Source organism: Maylandia zebra, linkage group LG18 (assembly GCF_041146795.1).
Source record: "Maylandia zebra isolate NMK-2024a linkage group LG18, Mzebra_GT3a, whole genome shotgun sequence".
NCBI classification, from domain to species: Eukaryota; Metazoa; Chordata; class Actinopteri; order Cichliformes; family Cichlidae; genus Maylandia; species Maylandia zebra.
In genome coordinates, this window is record NC_135184.1 from 21,302,427 (window position 1) to 21,321,984 (window position 19,558).

The window sequence follows — 19,558 nt, forward strand, 5'->3', positions numbered from 1 at the left end:
ACATAATATGGAACGCCAGGACTGCCATAATGAATTAATTAAATACACCATTAAATAATTAATTAAATGTGTCAATAATTAATTAAAATGTGAAATACATAAATAATTAATTAAATGTGGCAATAATTAATTAAAATTGGAATTAATTAATTAAATAAATAGTTATGACACATGTAATTAATTAATTATTGACACATTTAATTAATTATTTATGTATTTCACATTTTAATTAATTATTGACACATTTAATTAATTATTGACACATTTAATTAATTATTTAATGATATATTTATTTATTTCATTTTGGCAGTCCTGGCGCCTGGCTCTCGTCATGAAATAATTTTATCTGTCAGCCTCACCCATCAAACTCAGGGGGCGGGGTTAACGCTGCCCATGCAGCTTCTCTAACATTTGATTGGTTGCCGTGCAAAGTAAGTCAAAACAGGTCGATCCTAGATAATCGATTGCTTGTGTAGACTTGGGGCAGCCAGTTATCCCAGAATGCAGATCAAATCACAGGCAGCAATGGTGGTGGTGTAGTTTTAAAATACCCCGTTTTTCTGTCACCAGCTACACTTTTAACAGTGTTTTAGCCGCGAATGTCGCGCCGTATGTCTGGTCAGGTTGTCAACATAGAACATGTTTGCAAAAGTGCTCAGATGTTTTCAGAGATTTCACTAGCTCTGCTAACAGTTAGCATGCAGAGCGCACCGAGGGGGTACATTAACCGGTTTGTTTACATATTCCACTCTCCGTGTTCCACATGTTGCATTCGCAGATTCTCATTTTCACCGAACGATCGTCTCTTTCCGCCTGGTCTTGTGTCTCTGTGCTTCTGTAACATAAAGAACGAGCTGACATTTTTCTCACGAAACCAGCGATCAGCTCAGCAGACCCTCAGTTTACCTGCATGCATTCTCCTCCTCATCTGTCAGCTGTTTAACACCTGCTGCTAATTCAAGAAACACGCCTACGTTACCTGGTGATAGTCACAGTTTAACTGGGCAGCCGGTGCTCGATATAACGCAATGTCAGCGCATTTTTCTGCACAAGATAAGTAAATATAGTGTTTTCCCCGAGCGCAGAGCTGCTGGAGCTCGTTTCCTTACAGAGCACTTTATAGGCGAGCCAGCTTTATCAGCGGCTGATGTCCAATCACCAGCACACAGCTTTCAAACCTCAGCTGAGTTTTAGCTCTCAGTGGTTAAACGCTGGACTTCATTCACTCAGGTTCTGTCTGTCGGGTCACGTTTACTTCGCTGTTTTATTTACAACTGAGCAAATCGGTTTGGCTGAGGTTAAAGTTACGTTTCATAACTGCATAGTTTCACAGACGTTTAATGGTTCACTGGCACATGTGTTAGACTGAACTATCATCTAAATATCATCTGTTTTTTAATAGTTATTCAACTGTATTCTAAGCACCAGCTGTCTGTTAGAATGTGATTTTTTTTCTCTCTCTGTTGGCAGAGGTATAAAAATGCGCAGGAAAATCTGACGTGCATGGCAAACTTCACCGACGATATTTAGGGAGGAATAAACACACATCAAACATAAATGAACCATTTGCCTGTCTCCATAATTGAGAGCATTTTCTCTTCTTATGTCAACACTCTCTCTCTCTCTTTTTTTTTTTTTTTTTTTTTTTTTTTGCTTTTTCGGTCATGTTATGTTTACCTGTCAAAGGCTTGTTACAAACTATGAAACACATTGTGCAGACTTCTGGATGTTAGAAGAAAACGAATACTGCTCATGAATGAGACTAAAGGCAGGAAGGTGTCCTTTAAAACTAAACATGTTAATAGGACCTCCCTATTTATATCATAGTTTATGATATAGCATGTGTATTTCAGTAATAGCCTGCTGAGGCCACTATACGTGCTGGCCTCATATCAAATGTGAAGGCAGACTGAGTCTATGTTTGACGTTTGTTTATATCTAATCTTCCTTTTCAAACATTTAAACAGCAGCGAGTCTGCAGCTGAGGGAATACAAATTCAAATTGTCGGAACAGGTTTGCTCGTTTCTTGGATTCATTTGGTGATTTATTAAATGTATAACTGTTATTCTAATCTGCTGCTGAGTCTCTTACACTTTTCTTTATGCTGTATATTTTCACGTCTCTGGAATAGTTGGCAGTTAGATAGTCAGCTGGGAAACTTTGTGTTAACTCATGGAGCTGAGGATATCGTGGATATGCTGACCTCGCTGCGTGGTGTACAGAGCGAGGTCAGCATGATTAATATTCACAATAAAAATATTAGCCGAACATCATGAAGTCTGTATGTGTTTCATAGTGTCGAACAACCTTTGTACAGTTAAAGCCAGCAGTTACTACATGACGGAAACACCAACGTTATCTCTTTTATGTGTTTATACACAGGTCACGCTGATTACTGAACAAAAACCCAAAGATCAGATGTTAAACAGATTTATTTGCTCTCTCTCCTCCTTAAACATGTTTTTAATGTTAGTTATAATTCAGAATTGGCGACTGAAACACGTAGGACACATAAGAACATCAGGAAATAAAACACCGATAAATATAACCTCAGTAAAAGAAGTCAGCGGGGGTTACTACAGCTGTGTACCGGGGCCTGCGCTTTGTCGGTGGGATTGCTTGCGAGGCGAGCGGGTCTATCCCACGCTTTGCCGTGAGACTGGGACGACATCTCCGAAATCATCGAAGCACTTTTGCAAAGAGGCTGTATCATGACAAACCGACCAGACACATGAAGATTAAACCACTACATTCTCGGCTAAAAAAATATTAAAACGGTATTTGGTAACACACAAACAGGGTTTTTCAAAGCTCAGTTCTGTTAGCTTCCACATGCCGGTTGTTGTGTGCTAGAAACAATGGCCACCAGGCCAAAGCAATGTTTTGACTCGATCAGCGTTAACCCCGCCCCCTGAGTTTGATGGGTGAGGCTGACAGATAAAATTATTTCATGATGAGAGCCAGGCGCCAAGACTGCCAAAATGAAATAAATAAATATATCATTAAATAATTAATTAAATGTGTCAATAATTAATTAAATGTGTCAATAATTAATTAAAATGTGAAATACATAAATAATTAATTAAATATGTCAATAATTAATTAATTAAATGTGTCAATAATTAATTAAAACGTGAAATACATAAATAATTAATTAAATGTGTCAATAATTAATTAATTACATATATCATAACTATTTATTTAATTAATTAATTCCAATTTTAATTAATTATTGCCACATTTAATTAATTATTTAATGGTGTATTTAATTAATTCATTATGGCAGTCCTGGCGTTCCATACTCACAGACCCATAACGTGTATGGCAGTCCATTCTCCCTGCAACACGGACTACACTGCGCATGATGCTACATTCTTTAGAGCTATGCTTGTAGCATTCTGCCTGTTAGCTTAGCACAACAACAACAACGAAAAGGCGCTCTCTCACCCAGGAAGCACACAGTCGCAGAGAGAGAGAGAGAGAGCGTCGCCCTGTAACCATGGCAACCGTAACGCTGCCGCCTGGAACAACAGAACGTAGCTGTCAAACAAAACCCAAACAGTCCTGACCCGCGACAAAATGAAACAGGAAAGTACCGCCGTGTAATCCATTTATTTCAACAAAGTAACTGTATTCTGAATACCACCTTTTTAAACGGTAACTGTAACGGAATACAGTTACTCATATTTTGTATTTTAAATACGTAACGGCGGTACATGTATTCCGTTACTCCCCAACACTGGTGGTTTCTACATGTTGACAATATACAACACATTTGTAAGAGCCATGGTTTCGACTTTTTCTCAGGTTTTGATCAATAAGTCATTTAGTCAAACTTGAAGACTTTGATGGATGTACGCCAAATTTATATGAGTGTCATGGTCGGCTGTGTGGCAGGCAGGATGAGGACCCAATCGCAAAACTCACGGACTCAAGGGATGAACTCAAAAGGCAGCTTTATTGCTGACAAGATGACAGGAAAATACAAAACTTAAACTGGGCACAATAAACTAATACTTGGAGAGAGACACAGGGAAATCCACGCAGCATGAGGGAGACTACGACACAGAACTGAGGGAGACGCAGACATAAATACACAGAGGGTTAACGAGGGAAGTGGGAGCACACGGGGAACACAGCTGACACAGATAATCATAACGAGACAGGGCAGGAGTGAACACAACATGACGCATACTGACGAGAGACTGTCAAAGTAAAACAGGAAGTACAGAGGTTCAGACAGGAGGAGAGAGCACGGGGAGAACACAGACATAACAGGCTGGGGAAAACATGGAATAAAACACGAAAGGGGACAAGGGCTCATGAATACATAGAGGGGCACACAGGGGGTGAGAGTCACAAAGGGAAAGCACACAGGGAACCACATAACAGGGCAACTCAGGAAACAGAACCTAAACAGGGAACTGAATACAAAAATACAAGAGAACTAAGAATACTGGGCCAACACGGCCCAGGACCATGACATCACCCCCCCCCCTTAAGGGCTGGCTCCAGACAGCCCAAACAGGAAAACAAAAAACCAAACAGAAAACGACCCAGGGCGGGCGGCGGGGGCCCAGGACGGAGGGCACGGAACAGAAAACAAAGGAGCACAGCAAACACCGGAGCCCAAGAAAAACAACCCAAAACACAGTGCAGTTCAGGGGGCCGACCATGCGGACGGGAACGGTGGAGACGTGGAAACAGTTCAGGGGGCCGGCCGCGCGGAAGGCAGCGGCGGCGGCGAAGGAGACGACGGAGCAGTTCAGGAGGCCGGCCGCGCGGAAGGCAGCGGCGGCGGCGAAGGAGACGACGGAGCAGTTCAGGAGGCCGGCCGCGCGGAAGGCAGCGGCGGCGGCGAAGGAGACGGAGCCGTTCAGGGGGCCGGCTGCATGGAATGCAGCGGCGGCTCTCCAGTGTTAGGCATGCTGGCCATGGCCTGGTGGGCACAGGACCAGACGAGGCAGGACCAGACGGTGGCGATGCGGGGGCCGGACCAGGCGTCGCTGCAGAGGCTGAGGCTGGACCAGGCGACGGCGAAGCAGGAGCTGAGGCTGAGGCCGGACTGGGCGAAGCACAGGCCGAAGCTGGACCGGGCGACGTTGAAAGCGATGCAGAGGCCGGACCGGGTGTGGGTGATGCGGGGGCCGGACCAGACGGAGATGGAGCTGCAGCAGGCGAAGCGGAGGCTGGGCCAGACGAGGACGAAGTCTCGGACGAGGCTGGGCCAGAAGCAGATGGCGGCTGGACGGGCCCTCCAACGGAGACAGGAGGCTGAACGGGCCCCTCGGACCCTCCAGCGGAGACGAGGAGAGGCTGGAGAGGTTCCCCTGAACCCCCAGCGGAGACGAGCAGCGGCTGGAGAGGTTCCCCTGAACCCCCAGCGGAGACGAGCAGCGGCTGGAGAGGTTCCCCTGAACCCCCAGCGGAGACGAGCAGCGGCTGGAGAGGTTCCCCTGAACCCCCAGCGGAGACGAGCAGCGGCTGGAGAGGTTCCCCTGAACCCCCAGCGGAGACGAGCAGCGGCTGGAGAGGTTCCCCTGAACCCCCAGCGGAGACGAGCAGCGGCTGGAGAGGTTCCCTTGAAGCCCCAGCGGAGATGAGGAGCGGCTGGAGAGGTTCCCTTGAAGCCCCAGCGGAGACGAGGAGGTGCTGGCCGGGCTGGGCAGAGCCGCCAGCGGAGACGAGGAGCTGCTGGAGGGGTCCTCCTGAACCCCCAGCGGAGACGGATGCAGAGCCAGCGGGTGCGGGGTCCTCTGGCACCGCGGGCGCTGACTGTAGCGGCACAGGGCACGCAGCCGGCTTAGGATGCGACGGCTGGGGAGTGGTGGAAAAGTCATGAAGTCCGGGTCCAGAAAACTTGGGCTGAGAGTGTGACGCACAGTCACTCTCACCCAGGGATGAAAACTGCTCCGCTGCTCGGGAACGCCGGCGACGTGAACGCCGTTTTCTCCGGGAAGGGGGAGGAGACGAGCCGGACCGCGAATCCTCCAGCGGACCGGGCTGAACGTCCTCCGACTCTTCACACTGGAGAGGCAGCTTCGGGCGGATGCCTACGGTGGAAACGAGGAAGTCCCGGATGTGGGGGTGCAGCGCGCCGAACAGCCACGGGAGTCCGGACACCATCCGCTGTAGACGGACGGCTACGACCTCCCGGTGTTCGTCTCCTGGCAGCACTTCCCACTCCTGACAGTGATATTCCACCGTGTAGATTAAATCCTCCCGGAGCTCAGCGGAGGGGTTGTGAGTTGCTGGGTCCATGTCGTGGTCGTAGTCTTCTGTCATGGTCGGCTGTGTGGCAGGCAGGATGAGGACCCAATCGCAAAACTCACGGACTCAAGGGATGAACTCAAAAGGCAGCTTTATTGCTGACAAGATGACAGGAAAATACAAAACTTAAACTGGGCACAATAAACTAATACTTGGAGAGAGACACAGGGAAATCCACGCAGCATGAGGGAGACTACGACACAGAACTGAGGGAGACGCAGACATAAATACACAGAGGGTTAACGAGGGAAGTGGGAGCACACGGGGAACACAGCTGACACAGATAATCATAACGAGACAGGGCAGGAGTGAACACAACATGACGCATACTGACGAGAGACTGTCAAAGTAAAACAGGAAGTACAGAGGTTCAGACAGGAGGAGAGAGCACGGGGAGAACACAGACATAACAGGCTGGGGAAAACATGGAATAAAACACGAAAGGGGACAAGGGCTCATGAATACATAGAGGGGCACACAGGGGGTGAGAGTCACAAAGGGAAAGCACACAGGGAACCACATAACAGGGCAACTCAGGAAACAGAACCTAAACAGGGAACTGAATACAAAAATACAAGAGAACTAAGAATACTGGGCCAACACGGCCCAGGACCATGACATCACCCCCCCCCCCTTAAGGGCTGGCTCCAGACAGCCCAAACAGGAAAACAAAAAACCAAACAGAAAACGACCCAGGGCGGGCGGCGGGGGCCCAGGACGGAGGGCACGGAACAGAAAACAAAGGAGCACAGCAAACACCGGAGCCCAAGAAAAACAACCCAAAACACAGTGCAGTTCAGGGGGCCGACCATGCGGACGGGAACGGTGGAGACGTGGAAACAGTTCAGGGGGCCGGCCGCGCGGAAGGCAGCGGCGGCGGCGAAGGAGACGACGGAGCAGTTCAGGAGGCCGGCCGCGCGGAAGGCAGCGGCGGCGGCGAAGGAGACGACGGAGCAGTTCAGGAGGCCGGCCGCGCGGAAGGCAGCGGCGGCGGCGAAGGAGACGGAGCCGTTCAGGGGGCCGGCTGCATGGAATGCAGCGGCGGCTCTCCAGTGTTAGGCATGCTGGCCATGGCCTGGTGGGCACAGGACCAGACGAGGCAGGACCAGACGGTGGCGATGCGGGGGCCGGACCAGGCGTCGCTGCAGAGGCTGAGGCTGGACCAGGCGACGGCGAAGCAGGAGCTGAGGCTGAGGCCGGACTGGGCGAAGCACAGGCCGAAGCTGGACCGGGCGACGTTGAAAGCGATGCAGAGGCCGGACCGGGTGTGGGTGATGCGGGGGCCGGACCAGACGGAGATGGAGCTGCAGCAGGCGAAGCGGAGGCTGGGCCAGACGAGGACGAAGTCTCGGACGAGGCTGGGCCAGAAGCAGATGGCGGCTGGACGGGCCCTCCAACGGAGACAGGAGGCTGAACGGGCCCCTCGGACCCTCCAGCGGAGACGAGGAGAGGCTGGAGAGGTTCCCCTGAACCCCCAGCGGAGACGAGCAGCGGCTGGAGAGGTTCCCCTGAACCCCCAGCGGAGACGAGCAGCGGCTGGAGAGGTTCCCCTGAACCCCCAGCGGAGACGAGCAGCGGCTGGAGAGGTTCCCCTGAACCCCCAGCGGAGACGAGCAGCGGCTGGAGAGGTTCCCCTGAACCCCCAGCGGAGACGAGCAGCGGCTGGAGAGGTTCCCTTGAAGCCCCAGCGGAGATGAGGAGCGGCTGGAGAGGTTCCCTTGAAGCCCCAGCGGAGACGAGGAGGTGCTGGCCGGGCTGGGCAGAGCCGCCAGCGGAGACGAGGAGCTGCTGGAGGGGTCCTCCTGAACCCCCAGCGGAGACGGATGCAGAGCCAGCGGGTGCGGGGTCCTCTGGCACCGCGGGCGCTGACTGTAGCGGCACAGGGCACGCAGCCGGCTTAGGATGCGACGGCTGGGGAGTGGTGGAAAAGTCATGAAGTCCGGGTCCAGAAAACTTGGGCTGAGAGTGTGACGCACAGTCACTCTCACCCAGGGATGAAAACTGCTCCGCTGCTCGGGAACGCCGGCGACGTGAACGCCGTTTTCTCCGGGAAGGGGGAGGAGACGAGCCGGACCGCGAATCCTCCAGCGGACCGGGCTGAACGTCCTCCGACTCTTCACACTGGAGAGGCAGCTTCGGGCGGATGCCTACGGTGGAAACGAGGAAGTCCCGGATGTGGGGGTGCAGCGCGCCGAACAGCCACGGGAGTCCGGACACCATCCGCTGTAGACGGACGGCTACGACCTCCCGGTGTTCGTCTCCTGGCAGCACTTCCCACTCCTGACAGTGATATTCCACCGTGTAGATTAAATCCTCCCGGAGCTCAGCGGAGGGGTTGTGAGTTGCTGGGTCCATGTCGTGGTCGTAGTCTTCTGTCATGGTCGGCTGTGTGGCAGGCAGGATGAGGACCCAATCGCAAAACTCACGGACTCAAGGGATGAACTCAAAAGGCAGCTTTATTGCTGACAAGATGACAGGAAAATACAAAACTTAAACTGGGCACAATAAACTAATACTTGGAGAGAGACACAGGGAAATCCACGCAGCATGAGGGAGACTACGACACAGAACTGAGGGAGACGCAGACATAAATACACAGAGGGTTAACGAGGGAAGTGGGAGCACACGGGGAACACAGCTGACACAGATAATCATAACGAGACAGGGCAGGAGTGAACACAACATGACGCATACTGACGAGAGACTGTCAAAGTAAAACAGGAAGTACAGAGGTTCAGACAGGAGGAGAGAGCACGGGGAGAACACAGACATAACAGGCTGGGGAAAACATGGAATAAAACACGAAAGGGGACAAGGGCTCATGAATACATAGAGGGGCACACAGGGGGTGAGAGTCACAAAGGGAAAGCACACAGGGAACCACATAACAGGGCAACTCAGGAAACAGAACCTAAACAGGGAACTGAATACAAAAATACAAGAGAACTAAGAATACTGGGCCAACACGGCCCAGGACCATGACAATGAGACTATGCACAGTAAAGAAGAAACATGAGGTCAAGGCTCGCTGTGTCTCAGGCAGAATGGGACCCAAATTGCAGGACTCGAAAGACAAGGTCTAAAACTCAACAACAGCTTTATTGCTGTTGAAGTTAATATAACAAAGACCGGGGACAACGTGAGGACTAACTAGGAACATGCAGAACAAACGCACACAGACTGACAGACAATTCAACAAAGGACATAGACGCAGACGATATAAACACGCCAGGCTGAAAGGGAGCAGACAAACGAAGCAAAACTAAACACAACATACAGGACAAACGACTATCAAAATAACAAACACTGAGACCAAACTAAGACGGGGATTTTGTACAAGGACAGGAGATAAACAAACACAACTGACTGGGGAGATAGAAAAGGAACACAAAAGAGGATAACTCAAGGTTACATATACTAATGACAAACACAGACTGCAAACAACGGAAAACTAAGAAGCACAAGGAAACAATATTATACTGAAAGGACTGGATACAGAGCTAGAACATAAACCTCATCTCAAAATCCAAAAGAACAACTCATGAGTTGAAACTTGAAACATCCCAAAACTCAAAATGCTGGGTCGTTCACCCAGGAGCATGACACTTGATGTGTTTGTGCAGCTGTACCCATGCTCACACCAGCCCACGGCAGGTATTAGATATATCTAATACTATCATTTGTTTGGAGGATGTGTTCCCTGACCAATTAAACGCTGCGTAACCCATGAAATGAATAATGGTGCCCATAAAGTAGAGAGGTGGAGTTTCAAGAAGAGTTACTTGGCTGAAATGACACATGTGCTGAAGAATGTCTCAAGTATGTGGCAAACAAAAGCTACCCGACTCTAAATCAGATACTTTTCAGCATGAGGTTTAGGATTCATCCAGCCGGGGATTTTACACACAAAAAAAACACAAGCGCTAAGGAAGGAGACAGAGATGCCAACCTACGCTAAAACGCACAACAGGCTATCACATGCATTTATATAACACAACAGACTAAACTACGCCTCCATATTATGAACAGAAAAGCCCTGTAGGGATGCACTGATGGTAACCAAGTCATGACTTCCTCATGAGGCGCAGTTATCTTTACACTGTTATCTTTGTAAAATATTTTTATTTATAAGTTCAAACTTTATTGGCTGATACAATTCAATTTCTTTAGCTTTGTTTCTATTACAGTAAGCATATGTTTGCAATCACTAGTAGGATACATGTTTGAAAGTGAGGCTTTCACACAAATTTCTAAATGTTGGGATATGCTCAAATGTCTGTACAGCTGATATTACACAATATAATCTTATGGGTCCCTCTGATAATTGTGACAGTAATAATGTCATTAATATTTTGTTTTAATGTTTTAATGTGGGAACATTAAAACTACTTGGATATTTCCTGTAATGTGGAATTTTGCTTTTAAATAGACCAAAAACAGCATAATAATTAGAATGGATGTGGAGGGCCACCAGGATTTCAAATTAAAAATATATATATATATTTTTTTTTAAAAAGGACAAGAGAAAAGATACGCCTACTGTGAAATTGTTTGTTTTTAACAGGACATATAAAACAGTTTTTGATTCAAACTCATTATGGCCTACTATAAACTGCTGTCACTCAGCCTTTACACTTCCTTGTTGGCAATTCCAGCATATTTTCAATTTGTTTTTTCAACTTTCAACCTTTTTTCAGTAGAAATCTGAGTTTCTGATGGATGGCCAACAATAAACAACTGCCTTCTTTCTCTTTGGCATGAAACTGTTTGTTGTGGATGTGGAGAGAAGAACAGAGATGGAAGTGAAGTGTGACAACAGGCTGTTGAGGAGATGACATTTTTAGATGGTACCATTCATGGTGCCATCATTCATGAATGCCTGTGGCCACAGGTCTCATGATGAAAACCCAAAACATGCCACCAAACTTACACAAAGGTTTCCAAAGAAAAAGCAGGCTTGTACTTTTAGATGACACAGAGACTATTACTTGAATGGAACAGAACACCTTTGCTACAAGAGAGAAGGTGAAACACAACCTCCTCTGGCAAAAAGCATCCGAAGATTGATACAACGTCTCTCCAGACGTTTTGTGGAATATTTGCCTCCTTGTTGAGGAGGACTGAACCCACTAAAACAACAACAAAAAGAAATGAACTGGTTATACAATGTATATACAATCTGTTTATTTGTTTGTCTTTGGTCACATGGAGTTCCTACTGTAGAACCTGCTGTATTTTTTAAAAAGTATTTGCAGTCTAAACATTTAGTGTTTCATTTTACAAATGAGCTAAAATATTACTTTAAATCATCAATTTACATGTGACGTATATTTACACCATTTTGAATCTTTTTACATTTTAATGATGCTACACAGGAATGTACTTCCAATTATCTTTATAATGACCTCCTTATCTGTTTACCACTTTCCTCACCAGCAGTTTGAGATCATTTTGATTTAAAAGTTTCTTTTTCATATAAAAAAGGTTGATTTTCTCTGCCACACGGAGGGAAGTTTCCCTGCTTAACCAGCAGCACTGGCTACTGTACTTTGTATCATGATGACAGGTAGCCTAGGGGCTTCACTTGTCCTCGTTTAGGATCTCCTGATTGGTTCCCATGGGGTTAATCTACAGTGTGCAGCCTGTAAAGATCTCAGAGGATGTTTGGAGGATCTTTGTGCACTTCTCAGATGTAACATACCGTGATCCTGACCTTTACTATGAATAAGATGAGGCTCCTTTATTTTTCTGTTGCCATATTGTCCCTCATGCAGGTAATTATGCAGTTTGAATTTTCTATTGTCAATTAGGTTTTCAGGTAATTACAGAATTTTGAGTTAGCTTCTTAACAGTTTTTTCTTTTTTTTAAGATACCCCATGTTAAGGCTGCAGGTAGGTCTTCTGTCCTTTTTCCTTTGTCAAGTGGTTAATATTGATATTAATATGGATGTTTATATTTGTTGTTTTTCCCACTTCTTTTTTTCGTATAACATATATGGAATTTTTCCTTGAGAATATCCCTTCAACACCACACTGAATATGCCAGCGGAACAGAATGACTTCTTATGGAATGTTTTATTGTCGTTTTGGTGATTTGTGAATGACATTGAAGAAGAGGTTCTTAATGAAAATGACCTGGGGGGGGCGGGGGGGGGGGGGGGGGGGGGGGATTGTTTTGTTTTGTTTGGGGTTTTTTTTTTTTCATCATTTGGCAGTGTGATTGTTAATAGTCTATTATTACTTTCTTTATTGGGGGTCACCCCAAAAATGATACTGGAGATGGTCTACAATTTGGAAGGTTGGTTATTCACTATACCTATATGTCAAAGAATCCTTGGGCAAGATGCTGAACCCTGAGTTACCTCCATTAGGAGTTTGACCTTGTGAATGTCATATTAAAAGTGCTTAGACATAGGAAAAACATGAGGCTTGAAGAAAGCTGTCGAAGTGTTCAAACTGAGTAACAAAAAGAACTAATTAAGTATTCTTTTAAGGACTTTCCATCTGTTTTATTCTGCGCCACAAAGAAACTTAATAAATAAATGTTCTTACTTTTCTCAGGATGTAATATCCTGTCAGTTACATCTCCTTCAGCATCATCCCTTAATGTGGTATGGAGCACCTACAGCAATGCTTCAGTTTATGTGTTGGACTTGAGAGCTGTGAACTCCACCACTATTTCCCCGCTGATGGTGATGATACCACCAACCAGCACAGAGATGGTGGTACAGGGGGTAAGATCTGGATATGTCTATGACATCACCCTGAAGGTCCTTGTGTTTTGGGATCTTGTGTGCACGGACACTAAAACAGCCATGACAGGTAGGGACACGTTTTAAACCATCTGAATAAACAAAGCAATTTTATTTGAAGAGTAAAGTAAATAAAGTAATGCTGAACATCTTCTACATCCCCCCAGTGCCGGCTACACCTCAGATCACACTTTCTGAAGCTGTGTCAAGTACTTCCATAAGGTTTGAATGGACCAGTGTGATGGGGGCAGTTAACTATACTATAATTGTGGAAGAGTTCATTAAATCTCCAGCACAGAGCTTCACTAAGACCTTCACAGTTTCAAGGGGACAAATTGATGATTTGAATAACTTTACAACATACAGCTGCAAAGTTTACGCCTCCAACAGTGCTGGAAGAAGTGCCCTAAGTAGCACAAAGATAATAACAACGTGTAAGTGCATACAAACAGCTGGTTTTGATGGTTTTTCAGATGATGCACGTACACATAAAATATACATAATTACTTCTAAATCACTGATTAACGCCTGTATTTTCTGTTGGAAGTGGTGCAGCCACCCACTAATGTGAAAGTAGTAGCAACAGGAAGAAGTACAGCCCGAGTGACTTGGAACTCAGTGGATAAAGTCCTGCTGTACCGAGTGGCTGTGAGTGACAATAAAAACCCCAGCAACATGCTATTCATTAGAAACACCACCAGCACAACCTTTGATATAAGTAATCTGGAGCCCTGCTCCACCTACACAGTGGGAGTATCATCATTCAACTTCTTCTTGGTGCCTGGGGAGGCTGCTAATGTTACACACACTACCTCTAGTGAGTATCTGTGCAACATCAATTATTTGTCTATTTCCCTTCTCTTCTCTTGTTTAAAAATATAAAATCAACATCAGATAAAGCGTAGAAAAGTATTTACTACCAGAACCACTGAAGCATAGGCCTGATTCCCTGTTTTTATAGATGAGGACAACTATTACCTGCATCGTGATGATATTTGTGAATGAGCTCCGTCAGAGTGTTTTGTTTGACCTGTTAGGGATAACCGAGAATATGTTTATGTACCTACATTTACCATTTTTGCTGACTTCTGAAACATAATTATGCCATCTGTTTACAATTTGTACATTTTTTTCTTTACTTTATTCAGCTATTAATTCGGTGACGACAGTCTCAGTGGACTACAGCTGCTCCAGTGGCAGTGTGACAGCAACTTGGGATGTGGTCTTTGGGGCCAGCTTGTACAGAGCCACAGCTGTAGATGGAACCGGCGCTTCTAGTAACTGCACATCAGCTTCGACTAGCTGCCAGATCTCCATGTTAAAATGTGGTGAGAAGTATGAGGTCCGTGTTACAGCCCTCTTTGGCGACTGCAGCAGCACCTCCAACAAATCTTCAATGTTTGAGACAGGTGAGGGCAGCGGCTGTGAAAACAAATATGACCTCTCTGAGGCTCATCCCCTGTCGCCTTTATACTGCATGTTTTCAATCATACTTCCACCTCCTCTTTTTTCCTTACATTGCACAGTGCAATCTATTCAGAACAAACTGTACCCTTAGGTCAGACTTTTTAGGTTCTTTCCATGGTGTCCTTTGTTCTTTGTTCCTTGAGCAGCAAGTCACAAGTTCATGTTATCTAATAAGACCTGCCATCTAACACCAGCTAAAAAAGCCTTCAAAAGCTCTTTACAGTCTATTGAAGTTAGGGAGTTATCAAAAGTCATATATAGGATGGGTCTGAAACATGAACAGGTGAAGGAGATACACAATCGTGTACTGTACACCAAGTCTTCAAGCTGTTTTGATGATGTGATTAATTTAATGTAAATGAAAAACAGAATTTGGTAGCCTGCGTGATGTTAAAGATGAAATCGATAATTTTTTCTAGGTTGTTTAAACCAAAAAAGGATATATATGCATAATTAATGTGTAATTACATCTCTCGACAAACTGATACATTCTCATAAACTTTGAATGAATCCATTAAAAATACATAAGAGCAGGCACCAGTTTCTGGAAGTGTCCTAAAAATCACACTTTCCCCATTGATAAACAGTTTGATTACATTCTCACATTGTATTAAAGTTTATGCACTAAGACGTCAACAATGTTACATGCATTTCAACAAATGTATCACTAATGCCAACTAACAGCAGCTAACAGAGGCTAACAGCAGCAACAACATCAGAAAACGTTAAGATATCCTCGACAACTCACTTCGGTATAGCTAGCATTGGTTTTAAAAAAGTTTTCACAGAGTCAAGAGTCATGTTCCACTCTGAGTACACTCACTGCAGACGAACAGTGGCCAGAGTTGAGGTGATCAGAGAAAGTAGGCAACATTTTGGTCGCTTATGAAGAAGTGCACGATGTGGACTTACATTCAATACGCTTTTGTTAGTGGTTGCTCTAGTGCGTAAAGAATGGTGCATAGAAAATAAATAAATTAATGTTAATGGTTCTACAAGCATGAACCTAGCTCTTCAAGGGCCGTCACTACTGGCTTTGTTGGCCACCAACACCCTTGGCCATCAGTGACCTCAGCTATGTATGCATTCCCTTGCAAATACATAGAAGTAACTGTTCATTAGCCATATTTCTTTTAACATGTCTACAAAATTTAAGCTTTTTTCTGTGTCATTTTCGATTACTAAACGATATATGGACGAGTTAGGGTCACGATGAGGGTGTCATTTATGTCATGAAATTACAGTGAAAGGGGGAAAAAATGCATTATGTAAATGTGCAAAATGACTCATTGTGTCATTTCTACAATTTGATGCCAGGATGGAAGTGAGAGGTGCACTTATCTTATCCTCCCATCCTTAATTCGTTCTTTTCCCCCAGTCCCCTGCGCCCCAGCAAATCCTCAGGCTTCATACACTTGCAACAGCAATGTAGTCGTCTTCAGCTGGCAGCCCACCAACAACGCCCTCTATTATGTGGCGACGTCTGTGGATAGCAATGGCATGTCAACGGAGTGTCGAACAACAGACATCATGTGTTACTTCACTGATGCGGAGTGCGCTCAGAACTACACGTACCGTGTGTATGCTGTCACCTTACAGTGTAACACCGACATCACCGAACCTGTGATTGTTCAAACCTGTGAGTATTTCTTACAGTCTTTGTTGTGACTTTTCTAAAATGTGATTACAGAAGCTTTTTGTGGTTGGTTGCGCTAACAACTGGTAAAGTTTAGTTATTTTTTAAACACTTTGAATTAAAGGAAAGGAACAAAATACACATTCTTCTCCATTTTCTTTCTTTAGCTCCTTGTCTTCCAACTAACTTGAGAAGGAAAGCTGAGTGTGACCCTAACAGGCTGGTCATAAACTGGGACTCTGCTGCTGGAGCTCTTTCCTATTTTGTAGAAGCAAAGGGAAACACTAAAGAAAGCTACAACTGCACAACTTCCTCCAGCAGCTGTGAAATTACCAATGTGCCATGTGGTGAACACCTCAGCGTGTGGATTGTTGCCTCCAATAGCAAGTGCTCCTCTCCCCAAGTTTTGGGGGAGGTTGCACAGACTGGTATGTATTGAGTCACTGTTTGAAATTTTCATAGTTCCCGAGATGTCATACTGCTAAACCAGGTGGCAGAGACTCGTAGACACTAACATCCTCTCTTTTCAGTTCCCTGCACCCCAAACAATGTCACAGTATCAGTGGACTGCAGCCAAAACTCTGCAACACTTGATTGGATAGAAAGCAGTGGCGTTATATTGTACGTCATTGTCGCCCAAGATGCACACGGCAATTCATACAGGTACATGTCAATGGACAGCACCCGTATGATTGATGGCCTGAGATGTGGACAGAACTACACTGCCAGTGTTTTTGGCACGGATTTCATTTGCAACAGCACCACCAGTCAGGAGGTTTCTTTTATGACAGGTAGGTCAGAAGATTGATAACACTGTTGTGTTGTGTCACCTATGTATAGACTATACACTATATATATTATACCTAAAAAAAATTAAACCAGCAATTACTTAAAAAAAATTTAAATCACCAAAAATCAGAATTAGTCTTAAAAAGGATGTAATAGTTAGTCTCCAACAATGTTTCTGTGAGATCCACCCTCATTTGTTATGTTCAGTTTCATGTGCAGATTTATGATGAAGACACTTAACACCTGTTAAGTTACTATGAACTGAATCATCTTTCTCCTCTCCAGCACCGTGTCCACCGACAAACATCGAAGCGTTTAGAGACTGTGATGCCAATCGTGCTGTGATAGTCTGGCAGAACCATCAGTCCACAGGCCTCTACACCGCCACTATAGCAGATCAGAGTGCTGATCAGCTAAACTGCACCAGCAACACAGGGAACAACTGTACAATAACTTCTCTGCCTTGTGGAAAGAAATACAACGTCTCGGTCACTTACAATGATGGAAACTGTCCGTCAGCCTCGAGTGTGGTCAGCATGGACTCAGGTACTACTGCTTTAAATTAAATCTGTTCATCAGAGCACCATATTTGATCCTGCAGAAGAAATGATTACAAAAAAATGGAAATATCCTAAATAAACCAGATGAGTTGAATAAAATGTGTTGAAACTTTAATTTAAAAATAATAAATAATATCTAAAATCTGATATCTGATATCTACTTTTAACCTAAGGAAGTGAGTGGAGCGCCATTTCTGGTATAGAAATGGTATACCATTTCTATTGATTTTAAATGGCAGATGATGTTGTGTGTCTTTTTTCAGTGCCATGTGGTCCTGAAGGAGTCGGAGCCCATGTGAACTGCACAACTGGTGAGCTGACAGTCTTCTGGAACATCTCCACTACTGCTGAGAGCTACACCACTGTGATATCCAGAGGATCGGGCCAGCCTCTGTACTGTAACTCCACAGAGACACAGTGCAGTACAGGAGGGCTGGAGTGTGGAAGCTCCTACTCAGTGACGGTCTTTTCTATCACTGGGACGTGCAAGAGCCTGCCGAGCACAGAGGTCACAGTGGACACATGTGAGACCTGCAGATTTTTCATGATCATATATGTAGATAGAGCCACAAGACTTTGTTAGATAAATCCTCCAAATTGTGTTTCTTATTCGTTTCCTTTCAGTGCCGTGTCCTCCCACCAACGTCACAGTGACACGCACATGTGCTCCACACCCTGTTCCTGTGTCATGGCTCGCCAGTGATGGTGCCAAATACTACACTGCTGTTGCTTTGAGCAGTGAAGGTCACAGGTCCTCGTGCACAACCAATAAAACCTCCTGTAGCCTCACTGGGCTCCACTGTGGGGAGGTTTACACAATAGGTGTTTCAGGAGTTGATGACAAGTGTGAAATTCAACAGAGCAACACTGTCTCTGTGAACACAGGTAACACGACCTTGACCTAAACCACCGATGTCAGTAATGTGGGTCTTATTTGGGGAATCTGGAAGCGTTACTGATATTTTATTTCATTCCAACTCCAGGACCATGTGCTCCCTTTAATGTGTCGAGCCAGCTGATCTGTAGTGCTAGAGCCGCTCACGTGTCCTGGGACCCCAGTCCGAATGCACTGAGCTATGCAGTGGAAGCCATAAGTGATGGGCAGACCCTCACCTGCAACAGCTCCAGCCCCAACTGCGCACTGAGTAACCTGCTCTGTGGCCAAGCATATGAAATTGTTGTGACTGCCACGGATGGCACCTGTGTCAGCAACTACAGTGCCCCCTTCAGGCAAGACCAAGGTACTGACTTTGACTGGCAATTGCTCCGGTGAGGAGAAGCCTCTCAGTCTCAGTATATTGAGATTAATCTTCTTCTACTTGGACTGTTTTTTTTTACAGCAGTGATTCCTATAATATTATATCCTATAATATTGTCACCAGTAATTTCTTAAATATGCCCCCACTGGACTTGAGATTTAATATGTAAATTTATGTTTTTCACTGATCTCTTGCAAAAGAAACTTGACCTAACAAGACCTGCCTTTTTCCAGCCTCATCGCACATTACTGGTTTAAACACTTTAGCAGTGAAGATAGAAAACTCAAACTAAACAAGGCATCATAGTTGTCCTTCTTTTACATTCTTTTCAATCAAACTGATAAGCAATTAGTTTTTTTTAGATTAGATTAGATTAGATTAGATTAGATTAGATTAGATTAGATTAGATTAGATAGAACTTTATTAATCCCTCGGGTGGGTTCCTCTGGGAAATTCGATTTCCAAAAAGCACAGCACCGACAGAAGTTTCAGAGTTACAGAATATTATATATATATATATATATATACAGTGGGGCAAAAAAGTATTTAGTCAGCCACCGATTGTGCAAGTTCCCCCACTTAAAATGATGACAGAGGTCAGTAATTTGCACCAGAGGTACACTTCAACTGTGAGAGACAGAATGTGAAAAAAAAAATCCATGAATCCACATGGTAGGATTTGTAAAGAATTTATTCGTAAATCAGGGTGGAAAATAAGTATTTGGTCAATAACAAAAATACAACTCAATACTTTGTAACATAACCTTTGTTGGCAATAACAGAGGTCAAACGTTTACTATAGGTCTTTACCAGGTTTGCACACA

General features: G+C 45.1%; 1 protein-coding gene across 1 annotated transcript; it reads left to right on the top strand.

Moving 5' to 3' along the window:
• The first annotated feature begins 12,538 nt into the window (after positions 1-12,538).
• LOC143413682 (fibronectin type III domain-containing protein 7-like) lies at positions 12,539-18,748 on the top strand. Its single transcript, XM_076877019.1, has 8 exons — positions 12,539-12,569; positions 12,866-13,093; positions 14,172-14,432; positions 15,869-16,129; positions 17,201-17,461; positions 17,739-17,999; positions 18,100-18,360; positions 18,459-18,748. Exons 1-8 carry the CDS (start codon positions 12,539-12,541, stop codon positions 18,746-18,748), a joined length of 1,854 nt encoding a protein of 617 aa, XP_076733134.1.
• The last annotated feature ends 810 nt before the right edge of the window (positions 18,749-19,558 follow it).